Source organism: Artemia franciscana, chromosome 5 (assembly GCF_032884065.1).
Source record: "Artemia franciscana chromosome 5, ASM3288406v1, whole genome shotgun sequence".
In the NCBI taxonomy this organism is placed as follows: domain Eukaryota; kingdom Metazoa; phylum Arthropoda; class Branchiopoda; order Anostraca; family Artemiidae; genus Artemia; species Artemia franciscana.
In genome coordinates this window covers 4,608,530-4,623,962 of record NC_088867.1, presented here as the reverse complement: position 1 = coordinate 4,623,962, position 15,433 = coordinate 4,608,530, and the positions used below count along the sequence as shown (strand labels likewise).

Below are 15,433 nucleotides of genomic sequence, written 5' to 3'. Positions count from 1 at the left end.
TTTGGGAGAAGCATACTATAACTACATTGATTTGTTACCAAGAACTCTTCTGTTTTCATCCATGATACTAAACTTGCAATCCAGAAAACGAAAAAGCAAAAGACACTTAGTAACAGAGCTTTCTGTTGATGGAACATCTATTACCCTAAAGACATAGCTGAGACACTGAACAATTAGTTCCAAAAAGTCTTCATATTGATACAAACTCTCAGATTGGGCAAAGCTTTGGAGGTTGGAATTCAACATTAAGAAATGCAGGACAATTCATTTTGGCAGAAAGAATGTAAGGAGTCAATATTACATGTGTGAAATATTAGATGGTGTTGGGAAAATGATTGATTCCCCCCTTACTATAAGAGACCTGGGGATACTTATAGATGAAGAATTGAAGTTTAACCAACAAGCTCAGTCAGTTGCCTTCAAAGTGCTCCAGACCCTGGGAATTTCAAAAAGAACATTCCACAGAAGGTCACCAAAGCTGATGTTAAAGCTATACAGAGGACTTGTTTAACAAAAATTGGAATTTGGTATGTGTGTGGCAACTACATTAAATAAAGGTGACAAGAGAAAACTAAAGAGCATCCAAAGGTGAGTAACTAAATCAATAGTGGGTTTTAAAATCCTGGACTACCAATCCCGCCTGGAGAAGTTACAGATTCTTACCATCTCCTATCAACAGAAGCATGGGAATGTCATCATGGCATACAAAATGCTGCACACTCAGTCCTTGCAACAAAATATGCTTGAACCTGACCATTCAACAGGAACTAGAAGACACACCATGAAGCTGTACTGCAAACAAGCCAACACCAGACTACAGAACAACTTCTTTCCAAATAGAGTCATAGGAATCTGGAATTCCCCAAGTGAAGAAGCAGTCTCAGCCCCTAGCATGGAGGCCTTCAAGCAAGCTATGGACAAAGGTTGGTCATCCAAGCCATAGCTTCAAGAATGGGATGCAGACAATGTGTTGGATCAACATCTTCACTAACCAGCACCTACAGGATAATACCTTATTGGCTAGACAATGTGATTTAATGTAATAAAATTACAGAATGACTGTCCACAATCAAACAAGACCAATTTTGGTTTAGTTTTCTCCATGTATGGTATTCAAGTGTCTCTGAGGCATTTTTAAAAATCAATGTTATAATGTATAAGTCTGAAAACATCAATAGAGTTTCATACATAATTTTGATTTTTACCAAACTTTCAAGTTGTGTTTGTATATGATATATATGATGTATCACATAAGGTGGAACCCATTCTGACTACTAATACATCTGTTCTTAAGGAACTTAAATCCCTACCACTGAATAAATTTGCCATTCCAGATGACATTCCCCCCTGTATCCTACATTAATGTCTTACGGTTTTGTGTAAAGCTCCTTTTCTGCAGTTCAAGTTATCATTAAATCTTCCCAGACTACCTCAGGATTGGAAAACTGCAAATATCATTCCTATGTTTAAAAAAGGTTTAAAAACCTTGCTGAAAATTATCAACCCATTAGCATGACATCAGGAGTTGTTAAGGTTCTTGAAAGAATAATCATTATGCAGTTGTTAAACACCCTGAAGCAAGTAATGTTTTACACAATTCACAACATGGCTTTCATTCAGGAAGATCTGTTGACACCAATCTCCTTGAATTGTATGATCACATCACCAAGTTGCTTGATATTGGGGTGCCTGCTGACATGATTCTGTTTGACGTTTCTAAAGCTTTTAACAAAGTGTGTCACAAACGACTAGCAATCAAATTACATGCAGCCAAGCTTGAAGAGAAATCCCTGCTCTGGATTCTTGATTTTCCTTATCTACGATCTCAATATGTTGAGTTATTTGATGACACCGGGATTTGTATTCTTTCTTCCTCTACACATGTCCTGAGTGGAGTTCTTCAAGGTAGTGTTTTGGGCCCTATGCTATTTAATATCTTCATCAATGAAGCTCCTATCAGCAGTAAATCAACTTTTTATGCAGCTGAAATGAAGCTTCTTGGACCAGCTTTGTTCTGTGAAGATTATGCCCTGCTGCAAAATAATCTTCTACTGCTAGGTCAATGGGTTGAGGCCTGGCGTGTTGAATTCAACATTGCCAAGTGCCATATCATTCACTTTGGCAAACTGAATCATTGCTGCTCTTATTTTTTCTTAGGCCACCTGCTCTCCTCTGTAAATAATGAGCAGGATCTTGGTGTCACTATTGACAAATGAACTAAAATTCAGTTTTCATGCTAAGAGGTCTGCTGCTGGTACTAGTTCAACAATGGGACTGATTAAGCATACTATTTCCACTGGTTTCCCTGAAGTCATCAGTCTTCTATATAAGGGACTTGTGTGTCCTAAGCTTGAAGTTAGAATGTCTCTTGCCTCCCCATATTCTAAAAAGACACTAAAGCTCTTGAAGATGCGCAGAGACGTGCCACTAAAGTGATATCTGGCATGCGGGAGCTTTCCTGGCCTGTAAGACCATCAAAGCTGAATCTCCATACCCTTGTTTACAGGAGAAATAGAGGGGATGCCATTTTAGCCCACAAGTTATTAAGGGCTACTGCTCTTCAAGCATTATTCCTTACTGTTGGTATCAACTCAAGAACTAGAGGTCATCACCTGAAACTTGCCAAGCAGTCTTCAATATCTAGAGTCTGTACTCACTTCTTTTCATCACGCTTTGTCAACAGTTGGAACAAACTATCTAATGAAACAGTTACTAGTGGATCTGTTGATGTTTTGAAACTAAGGATAGGTGCTGAGTGGTCCTCCAGAGAGTGTAAACTCAATTGGGAAGCTACTGAACATGGAACAGCACCTGGTCACTAATAGACTTTATATACAACTAAAGTCATCATGCTGAGCTCTACATGGAGAAATTCTTAGATTGCTCCTAGCTACAATTTAAGGTATCTAATATGAGGTAAGTTGATGATGTTGCAAAGCCTTAGGTGGGGAAAAAGAAATCTTAGCTTCCTAAAAAATAGCATAAATTTAACAAATGTAGCCTTACCATTTTATGTCATTTATTAAAAGCCATTAATTCAATAGAAATAATGTATTTGAAAAAGTAAGGAAGATACATTTACAAGATTAAATTTAAAAATTGCAATCAAAACATGCTCTTGTTTAGAATTAGCACCTTAGAAATATACCCTGAGCTACTGTCTCTATAAAAAACTTAATACTAGGCATGTAGGAAGGTATATATATATATATATATATATATATATATATATATATATATATATATATATATATATATATATATATATATATATATATATATATATATATATATATATATATATATATATTTATATATTCATGTTAAATAACTTCAGAAGACAATGTTAATTAAATGAGGAGGCTACCTTAGTGCAGCCTATTGTAAGTAGCCTATTAGCTTGAACATCATTGGAATCCTTTAATCGGTCAGTTGATTGTTGGAAATTTTTATGCTTTAGAATTATCGTTATTTTTCCTTTTCTTTGCTTAGGTTGCTATCAAAATAGTAGACAAGACAAAACTAGACAAGGACAATCTCAAAAAAGTCTTTCGCGAAGTGGAGATTATGAGGAAACTGTCTCATCCAAGCATAATCAAACTTTATCAAGTAAGTCAAACCTTTATATTTATGATAATAGGCTCTATAGGTAATGATAATTAGCTTTTCTAGCCTATTAAAAATACTTTAAAAAACATGAATGAAAGCAACTAGGCTTTGTACCTGGAGTGTCATTTCTGTTTGATGAGTCTTGGCTTGAAGCTTGACTTTATGCTCCCACTTGTGTGGTTTGTGCTAATCTAATCAAAAGGCCAAGGTCTGTTGTACAACCCATTTATGTTCATTTCTATCTTGTTTTTTCATGTATGTTATAGGTGGTATTTTAGGGTCTGATAGTCTCTCTGGGCATCTGTGTTGAAGACTGTGCACAAGTTGGGTAGTATAACATTGAACACTTTCTAGGGCTACCGTATTTTTTGTGAGCTGAGGTGCAGCTAAAATTGAATCATATTTAAGTTTAAGAGATAAGATAAGGTAATATTTATTTTCAAAAGACTATCACAAGCTCTATAGAGCCGAATTCGCATTATATGTCAGTAAAAGCTAAGAAAAAAAAAATTCAAAACAGTACGTTAAGTTAAACACTCAAAATTAAAAGGAATTAAAAAAGCAAAATAATCAAAGATAAAGGGCAAATCAGTAAACTTAACAATTAAATAACAAAAACATTGCAGTAAATCAAAAAAGAATAAAAGTGGTAATAGAGGAAAAGGGGAATTTGGCAAGTACATAATCACGAATTATTATTAAGGTGTTCTAGAATAAAGGGTATAAAACTTTTACGAAACCTATCTGTAACAGCATGGATTGGAGAGTAAGTTGGGATTGCTAAGGAGGCTGACCGGCGGAGTCGGAGTCTAATGGGATTGTGAAAATCAGGGAGTAAGTCCTCAGTATGGAGATTGGAAATGACTGATTTAGCGAAAAGCAGGCAAATTTTTTCCCTCCTTTCTTTTAAGGTGGTAATGCGTGCAGCTTTAAGGAGGGAGGAGTATGGAATTTTGCCTTCTTTGTAAATGATCCTGAGCGAACGCTTTTGGACCGACTCGATTTTGTCACTAAGTTCATTTGAAAGTTGCGAATGCCAGACCGGACATGCATATTCCAATAACGGCCTGTAAAGGATAAGTAAACACGGAGGGAATGTATCTTAGGACAATTCAATTTGTTTAGCAGCTTAAAAATGGATAGTGAAACATTTGCTTGTTTAACAATGTTGGGAACATGTGTGTCCCACTTAAGATCATTAGAAACTGTGACACCAAGAAGCTTAACATGTTTCACTAGCATTTCGCTTGGGATCAGGTCGCAAAAAGCAGGAGTAGATTTCAAGAAGTTGATCGTCATTATCTGTGATTTAGTGGGATTTACTGTCATATTTAGATTCTTAGATTCATCCAAACATTGGGTTAGGATTTCAACGGGGTCACTTAATATTCCTATGACATACTTCAAGGATCGACAGGTCATCCACATATTTCCATCTTTGGGTGAATTCCTTGCCAATTTCGTTAATCATGACAAGAAATAATAGTGGTCCCAATAAGGTTCCTTGAGGTATTCCACAGTACCTAGGGAGGGGGCTAGAGAAGGTATTTTTGCATTTTGCAACTTGTGATCTGTCTGAAAGGAACGGTATAACAATATTTACTAAAAGTGGGTCAATTTCAAAGTTATCATGTAGTAAACAAATTAGGAAAGTGTGGTCAACTAAGTCAAACGCTTTTTGGAAATCGACTAAAACCAGGTTTAGCCAAACATTTGGTTTCTCTAGTTCACTTAGGATCGTGTGAATCAAGTGTACAAGGTAATGGGTGGTGGAGGTTTTTCTTAAATTACCAAACTGTCGGATGTCAATGCGTGGTATAATTTTAATTTTAAGCCAGTCAAAAAGGAACCCTTCGTAAAGCTTAGAAAAAACAGGAATGAGTGTAATAGGACGCATGTCGGTTATAGTCAGACTGGAAGATTTCTTTGGGATGGGTATTATAAAACCTAGTTTCCAGCAACTTGGGAATTTACCAGATTTTGTAATTTGGTTAAAAGTATCAGATAAAGGTCCAGCAATTGTGTCTGAAAAGGCTTTAATCAAGTCAATTGGGATGTCTAATGGGCAAGTACTTGATTTATTGAGCTTTCGGATTTTATTTATAACATCAGAGGGAGAAATTTGGAGGAAAGAGGTGGAGGGAGGAATAGTTTGACCTGAGCCAGTGAAAGGGGGGAGACTTTGTACTATGGACGGGAAGTTTAGGGCTTACACGGGATTTCTACAATTTTGTCAGGACTCCTTGGTGGTAACTAGATATAGAGTGTTTTATAATCCCAAGATATTTGGTGGAGGCAACAATGGTTTTTGTGTAAGAGCTGAATTCTAATTGACGATCAACTATATTACTTAACTCTCTCTGCATATACTAATTATGATTATATTATTGATTAAACCATTATTGTTGGTCATTGCATATTTATTCCCAGAGTTATTTTTTCCCAAATGTGAAGCCTTACATTTTGAAAGATCAAATTCCAAGCTCCAGGTTTTTGTGCAGTTTCAGATTGAGTTGGTGTCGCTCCATTGACATGTCCCAGGCGTGTGCACTGGTTTGCCATATCTATATGTAATTGTTGCAAATAAAAAATTGTCTATCTATCTATTTACAGAGCTGCTGCTATATGTTCTGTTGTATTAACATCGCTTTTTGAATTTGAAGTCATTTGTGTACAGTTTCAGCAATTTTGAAATAATGGAGAATTATCCCAGGCAGTGCAATAGTGTTGCCTAAGTAGATAGTGATATGGACACAATGCATTATCTATTTTTATGGCACTTGGTATTAACCAAGTGACATATAGCAATCGCAAAGTCCCGGTTTTGCTACTTTAGGCACTTTCAGGTAAGCTAGAACGATGAAATTTGGCAGGCGTATCAGAGACGGGACCGGATTAAATTAGGAATAGTCATTTTCCCGATTTGACCATCTAGGGGGGGGGGGGTGGGGGGTTCTGTTAATTCGGAAAAAATAGAAAAAATGAAGTATTTTTAACTTACGAAGGAGTGATCGGATCTTCATGAAACTTCATATTTAGAAGGACCTCGTAACTCAGATTTCTTATTTTAAATTTCTACTGGATCCAACGTCATTGGGGTGGGGGGCGGCTGGGAGGGGGACCGGAAATCTTAGAAAATACTTAAAGCAGAGAGATCAGGATGAAACTGGATGGGAAGAATAAAAACCTGTCTAAGATACGTGACTGACATAACCGGACCGGATCTGCTCTCTTTGGTGGAGTTGGGGGGGGGGGGGGGGTAATTTGGAAAAATGAGGTATTTGTAACTTACGAAAGGGTGACCAGATCTTAATGAAATTTAATATTTAGAAGGATCTTGTGATTTAAAGCTCTAATTTTAAATTCTGACCAGATCCTGTGACATTGGGGGGAGTTGGAGGGGGAAACCTGAATTCTTGGAAAATGTGAAAATTGGGGTATTTTTATCTTACGAATAGGCGATCGGATCTTAATGCAATTTGATATTTAGAAGGAATTCATGTCTCAGAGCTCTTATTTCAAATCCCGACCAGATCTTTTGAAACTGGGGGGAGTTGGAGGGCGAAATCTTGGAAAACACTTGGAGGTGAGGAATCGGGATGAAGCTTGGTGGATAGAATAAGCAAATGTCCTTGATACGTGATTGACGTAACCGTGCTGGATTCGCTCTTTGGGGGAGTCGGGGGGAGGGGTTCAGTGATTTGGCGAGTTTGGTGCTTCTGGACGTGCTAGGACGATGAAAATTGGTAGGCGTGTCAGGGAGCTGCACAAATTGACTTGATAAAATCGTTTTCCCAGATTCGACCATCTGGGGGGCTAAAGGGAGAGGAAAAATTAGAAAAAATGAGGTATTTATAACTTACGAGTGGGTGATCAGATCTTAATGAATTTTGATATTTAGAAGGACATCGTGACTCAGACCTCTTATTTTAAATCCTGACTGGCATTAAGCCTCTGATTTTCCTTTAAATCAATCTATTGATTCTTAGAATTTTTTTTGAGCTCATACCATATGAGCTCTTGGCTCTTAACTCTTATTGCCTCGTCACAAGTGCCATAAGAGCTCTTAGCTCTTGTTCTTTTCGCCATGGTGCTTTGTATAGAAGGTATTGTCGTAGAAACTTCCCAAGGAGCTCATTTGACTGGAAAATCAAGAGTTCTAGTACCCTTCTTAAAAAATCGAAAGTAATTGGAAGGCAACTACCCCTCTCCTACGTCCGTTAATTCCTACATCTACATCTTTTCCCAGGCCAGGAAAATCAAGTTATTTCATAATATTTTTAAGCAATCAATGCAGTACCACTTTCCATTATCACAGCTTTTCAGTGGCACAAAATCATTCATATCTGCCCCATCTGGAGCAAGCGCATAAGTTTTTTTTTTAATTTACTTAAGGAGTCTCCCATTAAGACTGTAAGTTTAGGAGATGCAAATGTGATTCCTCTAATTTTGCAAACAGCACATCACGACTCAGAGTTCATCTTTCCAGCGATTTCAAAATGACTAGTTGATACTTTCAAGCAGTAAATACTGTACAAAATCATTCATCCAATCATAACCTTTAGTAATGACATTTATCAACTCATTCAACTGGGTTTCCTTTGTTTTTTATGTTATTTTATTTTGGCCCCATACTACCCAGCAAGCTATGCCAAAACTGAGCTGAGAGACTATATATAAAAAAGAATGCTTTGCATTATTTGTATTTATCATGCTGGAAACTAGAGTCAGAATGTATAACTTTTATGCAAAAGGCAAACGGGAATTGTGTTCTCCAAGTATAATCAAACTTTACCAACTAAGTTGTTCTTTTTACTTAATCAACTTAATCACCAACAATGAACTATTATTTAGTTGAACAAGAACTACAATTCCAATTCTCAAACAATTGCTGTTTGACACTTATGAGAAATGAAAGTAAAAAAAAAAAAAAAAAACAGAAAAAAAAAATTAAAGCTCAATTAATCAAATGACAAAATTGCTGACAAATCTAGGCGAAGAGAAGAAGGGCTAGAAAGGTGAAAGAACTATATTGTGCCGGGCGCCAGAACCTAAAAATATAACACCTCTAGATCGTCAAGACATCTGTTTCACACAATCTGAAAGCACTTTCAAGTCATATCGAACCCTCTGATTGTGATTATACACGGGAATAGCTTCCTCCAAGGGGTGCTTGATCCTAAAAAATAACTTTAAACTTTAAAATAGAATAGAATAGAATAGGTTTTATTTGCACAATCTCTCGTAGTCATAAAACTAAATGGCGCTTGTGCTTACAAAAAAGAAAAAAGGATTAAATCAAACGACAAAAAAATCAGAAGACAAATAGTTTAAAATCAACAATTGTTATACTTTGATACAAAGAAAGGGATGAATGAGTTGGAAAAACGATTTGTGCGTGAAGGAGGTGCTGCTAATCTGTCAAATTTCTTCAACCTAGTACTTCGATGTTTCACTAAAACTGGTGGTAGTATCGATCTGTATTTATCACTTCTGAGAAGATATTGGCCAAATTCAAGGATCAAACTGAGACGACGCTCTTGAAGAGAGGGAATTTGTAAAGTGGATAATGCTAACTTATATTCGGTAAAAGCATCGCACAATATTACTTTGACTGCTCTTTTTTGTATTGACTCAAGCTGGTCACTTAGGTAAATAGTGTTATTGACTTGTGGGCCCCATACGGGACATGCATACTCTAAAATTGGTCGAATGTAAGTAAGATAGGCTATCCTTAGTTGTGTCACTGAAAAGCCAAATCGACGCATTAGTATAAGTGTCCGCATCGCACTATTTGCCTTTTTGATAATTGTATCGACATGGAGGCTGAAAGAGCAGTCGATGCTAAACTTGAAACCAAGCACTACTGCCGAAGATTCACTAGGATAAGGAGGAGGAGGGCATACAAAGTCTCTCTTCAGGGGATTAAAGCGAAGGATTTTAGTCTTTCCTTCGTTGATTTGGAGGCTGTTCGCAGTACATTCATCTTTGAAGTTGTTAATTATTTCGTTACAGAATTGGGGGACAGCCTCAGACTTCTCAACAATGTACTTCAGTAGGACTGACAAGTCGTCTACATACTTAAATCTTTCTTCATAGCCGGAAAGGATGAAATTTATCACTGCCAAAAACAGTAGACTAGCGAGCTTAGTACCTTGTGGGGCTCCGCATGTAAGCTCGACCCATTCGGAGTCGGTATCTCCTGGGAAAAGACTGTAAACGCACTGATAGCGGGCTTGTAAAAAATTGATCACTAAAAGGAGAATATGTTTTTGCGCACCCATGGTGCGTAGATTTGTGATAGCAATGGAATGGCGAATAAGATCAAAAGCCTTTCGGTAGTCTACGAGGAGAAGGTCGATTATAGCACTTCCTCGGTCGAGCCACTCGACAGTGAGATGGTACATCCGTACTAAATAAACAGTTGTGCTGCTGCCTCTTAAGGATCCATACTGATACGGGTCTAGATGTGCAGAGACCTGTGACATAAGTTTGCGGTAAATAAACGTTTCTGCAATTTTAGAAAGGTCCGGAGTTATTGATATAGGTCGGAGTTGATCACAAGATTTTGGACACCTTACTTTTGGAATAACGCGGACATATGCTCTTTTCCAATCACTAGGGAATACTTGCTGAAGGAAACATTGGTTGATTATAGAAGAGAGTGGCTTAGCAAGAAAAATGGCGAATTCACGTAACAGCTTTACTGGAAGCTCACCTGGGTAGGACGCACAGTTCGCTTTCAGTCTTAGGAGTTCCTTATAAACAGTGAATTCAGAGACCTCACATACGTCCTCAATCTCTGCACCAGCAATGATAGTATCAACTTCTGATTTGGTGATTGATGGAAATGAGGTACAAATGTCAGCGAAAAAAGAATTGACTTCATTAGCTGAGGTTAAGGTACCGTCCTCTTTGAGGAGCCTTAGATCTCTGAGTGTTGTCTTACCGGTAAGTCTTTTTACTGAGGAATGCCATTTGTGGGGATCTATTGTGAGTAAGGGAGTAATTTTATCCCTCACATACTGCCTCTTGGCACGCTTGTTCAGTTTAACAATATGATTACGCAACTTGGCTGAAGCTACGGTGTCACCAGCGATATGAAGGCGACAACGGGTTTTTATTAAATTCTTTAGATCATTGGTTATCCACGGTTTATCAGTGTCACTCACAGTAATGACTTTTACGGGAAAACAAGTCTGAAATTGCTCCTGAAGCAGAGTATTCAGCTTATTGACTTTAATATTAATATCCTGTTCAGAGCAGATGTCCTCAAACTGATAATTACCGATCCAGCGACCAAATGTAGATATCGAGTCCTCAGTAAGTGGTCGCACCGTATATTTGACTCGTTTTGGCTTCGGAATTGCCGAACTGGCTTCCCAGAAGATGATAAAGTGATCAGAATTCAGAAGGGGTCCTAGGGATCTCGGTGCGTAATAAAAGTCTGTCAAGTTTGTAAAAATCAAGTCAAGTATGCTGCCACTTTGATGGGTAGGTATTGTAACGGCTTGTCGCAAATCTAAAATATTTGAAACCCATTGCCTATTAGTTTGATTGAAGTCTCCGGCAATAACAAAGCCAGGAGAGACATGCTTGCGGCGCATTTTGTCTACGAAAAACTGAATGTGTTCAATCAAGTCTTTCCTGTTTTTAGCACTTTCAGGATAATAGACCGAAGCAACAATTAAACATGAAAATCTTTTTGATAAACGTGCAGGTTTGCATTCGGTCCATAATATTTCGTGGTCGGAGTCAAAAGGCTCACTTAACAGCCTTGAGGATAGGTCATTACGAACATAAAGTCCAACGCCTCCTCCTCGACAATTCAAGCCACGATCGTGACACGTATTAAAGTAGCTTGCGTAATCTTTGAAGCGCGCCGATTCGTCAGAAGTGTCCCAATATTCGCTTATTATTATTATTATTGAGGCGTTGTTCTGCCTGGCAATAACTTCAAGTGCATCAGTTTTGTTGTTCAAAGATCTAGCGTTACACGCAAGTATATTTGGCAACTTACGTTTAGCTGAAGGACGTTCGGGCTTAAGAACGGGCGGGCTACCCTGGATGGGGCACACGGGAGTTTCGTCAAATCTCTTCAGACTCGGTATTTTAGGTGCTCTGGATATCTTGATTTTCACCAGGTTTCGCTCAAACACTTGTTTTGGCGAAGAACAATAGTCACGGCTTGTCACTAGTACCGAAATAGCACACCCCGTACACCTTCTCCTTTCATTTTTCCCTGCCCGGCATCCACGTTTCTTTCCTGTCGGATTGTTTCCATTGGTGGACGATGCGCCACCTGTGACTTCTCACAGTAAGTGCAATGCAGTTAGCGTAGTCAAGATAGATGGCGCCAAAAAGGTAGAATGGAAACGCAACTTTATTAAGTCATTTTTTGGCACAGCGACGGCTTCAACAGGAGTGATTCTGGTACTCAAAAATAGAGCGAAAAAAACTGCATAAGTAAATATCATTCTCACAATGAAAAACCAACTTCCGCGCAAATAAAAAGGTAAACTATGGTAGGATGTTTTGCTAGCCGGACGGCGCAAGTGACATCTAAGGATAACCAAAAATAATGCTATCTATATAACTAAAAAATGCTATCTGGCTTGTTTTGTTTGCAGCCCATTAATTTTTTTTTAAGCTCAACCTAAATGAACAAAAACTTAAGCAGGTTAGAGATTTGGAGAAAAAGAAAAAAAAATTGACATTACTGTTATCGATTGAATTTTATTTTCACTGGACGAATCAAATTTGAAAATAAATTTATTATAGTAATTGATTGAGAAATCGTTTACAGTATTCAAGAGAAGCAAATAGTGTAAAAATTAGCTAGGAGAGACCTCGGTAAAAAAAGAACGAAAATGGAGTGCAACCTATATAGTCTGGTAAAGATATTCTAAAACAGGCTGTCCAGTCAAAGAACTGTATAGTATCCCATATGAATAGTAAAATGAACACATTGACAGGTAATTACACCAAAAATGACTATCATCATCATAATCTAATACAATTACAACTACTCAGCAAGCTACAATTTTTTATTCCTTCACAACCACAACGAGACGTACAACCGTTCGTATAGGTGCAATATGGCCAAATTCTCTGCAACAAAAGTGGCTACAGAGGCAAGGAATTAGTCACTGGTATCACATCATAAGCTTCACTGAATACCCATCCAAATTTGAGGGGGCTCTGAATAATTGAAAGGGGTTCGAAAGCCTGAAGCAAGATGTGGACATGGTAAAGAATACGCTTTACATGGAACCAGAAGGTGTTCTCAGTCGCCAGAATATCCTTTTATGTCTTTCTTCTTGTTGAAGACGTGGACTTGAAGATCATTGAATGATTTAAAGTCACCAGTCTTTTTACTTTACGTGGAGACAACCAGCTTCCTGTACGCCCGTGTCACTTCTTGCCTAACGTTTGAAGTATCACTTTCAGTTTTTTTTTGGTTAAATTGGCTGTATCTTCCAATACTCTCCTCTTAACGCTTGCGTTCAGAAATGTCTTTGTTCCCTGATTCAAACAATGCAGCAAAGCCAAAAAGATAAACAATGAAGTTAATTCCGAATTTGCCGTACAATGAACTGATATTTTTTTTTGAAGAACTGTACATACTTCTCGGGATATTCGTGCTAAGATAGTAAAAGCAGCTAATGGTTCAAGTAAAAGCAGCTAAGATAGTAAAAGCAGCTAATGTTCAAGCAAACTCAGAATAATATATTGTCATTTGCATAAACAATAACTTTGGAACAGCCCTTCAATAAGCAAGATGCAGTATGAAGCACTATGTGGGTGGCAGCCTCCTACTGGGTCCTTTGTAGCTCTGCATTAGTGGCAGGAACTTCGTCTGTTTGACGCTCTTTCGCTCTGGAAATCCTCCTCCCAGAAAAATTCTGATTTCACTTCTAAAAATGTACTGATTGTTTTATTCTTCAGATGCCAATTTAATTATTTTTGCTTTACATTTAGAATCAGTGTGAAGAGCATCTAAGTACTCAAGCTACAAGATCTCTTTCACAATTTTTTTTTACCTACAATTTATTGCCTCTTCATTCATTGAGTCTGCTACTATTCTCCATGAAAACAGCAAACCTTGGTGGGTCCTTTCGACCTATACATCCGGCGTATATATCCGAAAGCATGTGTCTGTGTCGAGTGTCTGTAGATTAATTACCCTGGAGTTTCTGAAATATCCTCCGAGAAAAATATTTTAAAGTCTCTTTTTCACTTGGTTTCTGACATCAAAAATACGGCATGGAATCCACAACCCCCCCCCCCTATTTGGCTGCAGATTTGACTGTCCTCTACAACAGCTGGCTAAGAGTTTGTATTCAAATAGCTCTTAAAAAGATCCAGCAGAGCTAACTTATTACCACTGAAGAACGCCATCTTTATTTTCTGAACGCCATCTTTTTCTTTACAAATGCTATTTGAAAATGGAAGCAATTCATATGATAGGATTTTCTAGAACACCCACTGGAGTCATGATCACCTTGGGATGCCAATATGACCTTTTTAATCATGTTTGGTTTTATATGTGCTGTGGCAGCTGTACTTTGGGCCACAGAAGCCAGTTTTTGACCGTTTTGATGGTTTCAACTTTTATGCATTTTCTCACTGAAAAACCCTTGAATAGCTTTCAGGTTGATACCTTCTGCAGCTTCTGCAAATACTAGAAGCCTTTGCTTTATCAGCCGCTTCATATGTTGCTTTACATTTAATTATCTTCGAATGGATTTAATTATCATCAAAAACAGTCATAGTCTTGTAAACTGAGAATTGTCAGCCCTAGCCGGTTCATTATCAGAATCACTAATTCCTTCGATTCCAGCCAATTGGCACACGGCTTCTTGAAACTTTTGCGCAAAACGGTAGTGTAGTTATCCACTTTGAAACGGCTGGAGGGCTTAGCGTAATACATTTAATGTCACTTTTTGCTTAACTTCTAGGTTTAGACTTAATTCAAAGCCATGATCAGGTGCCACAAGTGACAAAGATGGACATCAATTTTGCACGTATTTCTTCTCCAACATCTTGCATTTACTTCATGTATATCATCAAATACCCAGCATATTTATAATGGCAAGTTGATATCATGTTTTGGTCCATTAGATTTACCGAGTTTAGATGCTCTTCAGAGGCGACATGTGTTTTCTTTTTTGACCTACCTGTCTTCTATGCAATGTTTAAAACCCTAGAAGTTAGAGATGGATAGGGATGGTTTCTTGAAGAGACCTTTCTAAGGCATATATTAGACCCTGATGTCATTAGTGAAAGTTTTATTTGGTCTACCTAACCCTACTACCCTTCAAAATAGCAAAAAAGTATCATCAGGGACTATAGCCAATATTGGTACTGTTTTGAAATGAAACTTAAAAAAATCAAGGTGGAGGAATAAGAAAAAAATAAGACTGATAGAAAGGTTTCGGAACTTGATAATGGTTATTTTCACTGTATAAAGAGATAGCTTAGATCATACCATTTGATTCAGAATTCAAACCTCTATCTAAATATAAAAGTGATTTTCATTGCAAATTTCTTCCACTAAATCAGAAAAATCCTTCTTCATTTGCTAGAAATCATGAGCTTTTCAGTTAAAACTATTTAACCCTCTTCTTTTTTCTCCTTCTATATGCGGCCTGCTAAAATATTACAGATTACTCCAAATTATGTGTCAGGTAGTAGCTCCTTGTATTCCCGGCATTTGATAACCCCGATGCCTATTCCAAGTTCAGTATAGCTTGTGAGAGTGTAGTCAGCTAGGCTTTTAACTTCTGGGGGTAGTTACTTAATTTTTTGCCTATACTTTCTT

General features: G+C 37.6%; 1 protein-coding gene across 2 annotated transcripts in view; it reads left to right on the top strand.

The window, feature by feature from the left end:
- Positions 1-15,433, top strand: part of LOC136026903 (serine/threonine-protein kinase SIK3-like) — a 136,123-nt gene that overhangs the window by 3,994 nt on the left and 116,696 nt on the right. For both annotated transcript variants that reach the window (XM_065703724.1, XM_065703726.1), the window contains exon 2: positions 3,493-3,609. In XM_065703724.1, coding sequence (XP_065559796.1) covers positions 3,493-3,609 — 117 coding nt within the window. The remainder of the gene's footprint in view (positions 1-3,492; positions 3,610-15,433) is intronic.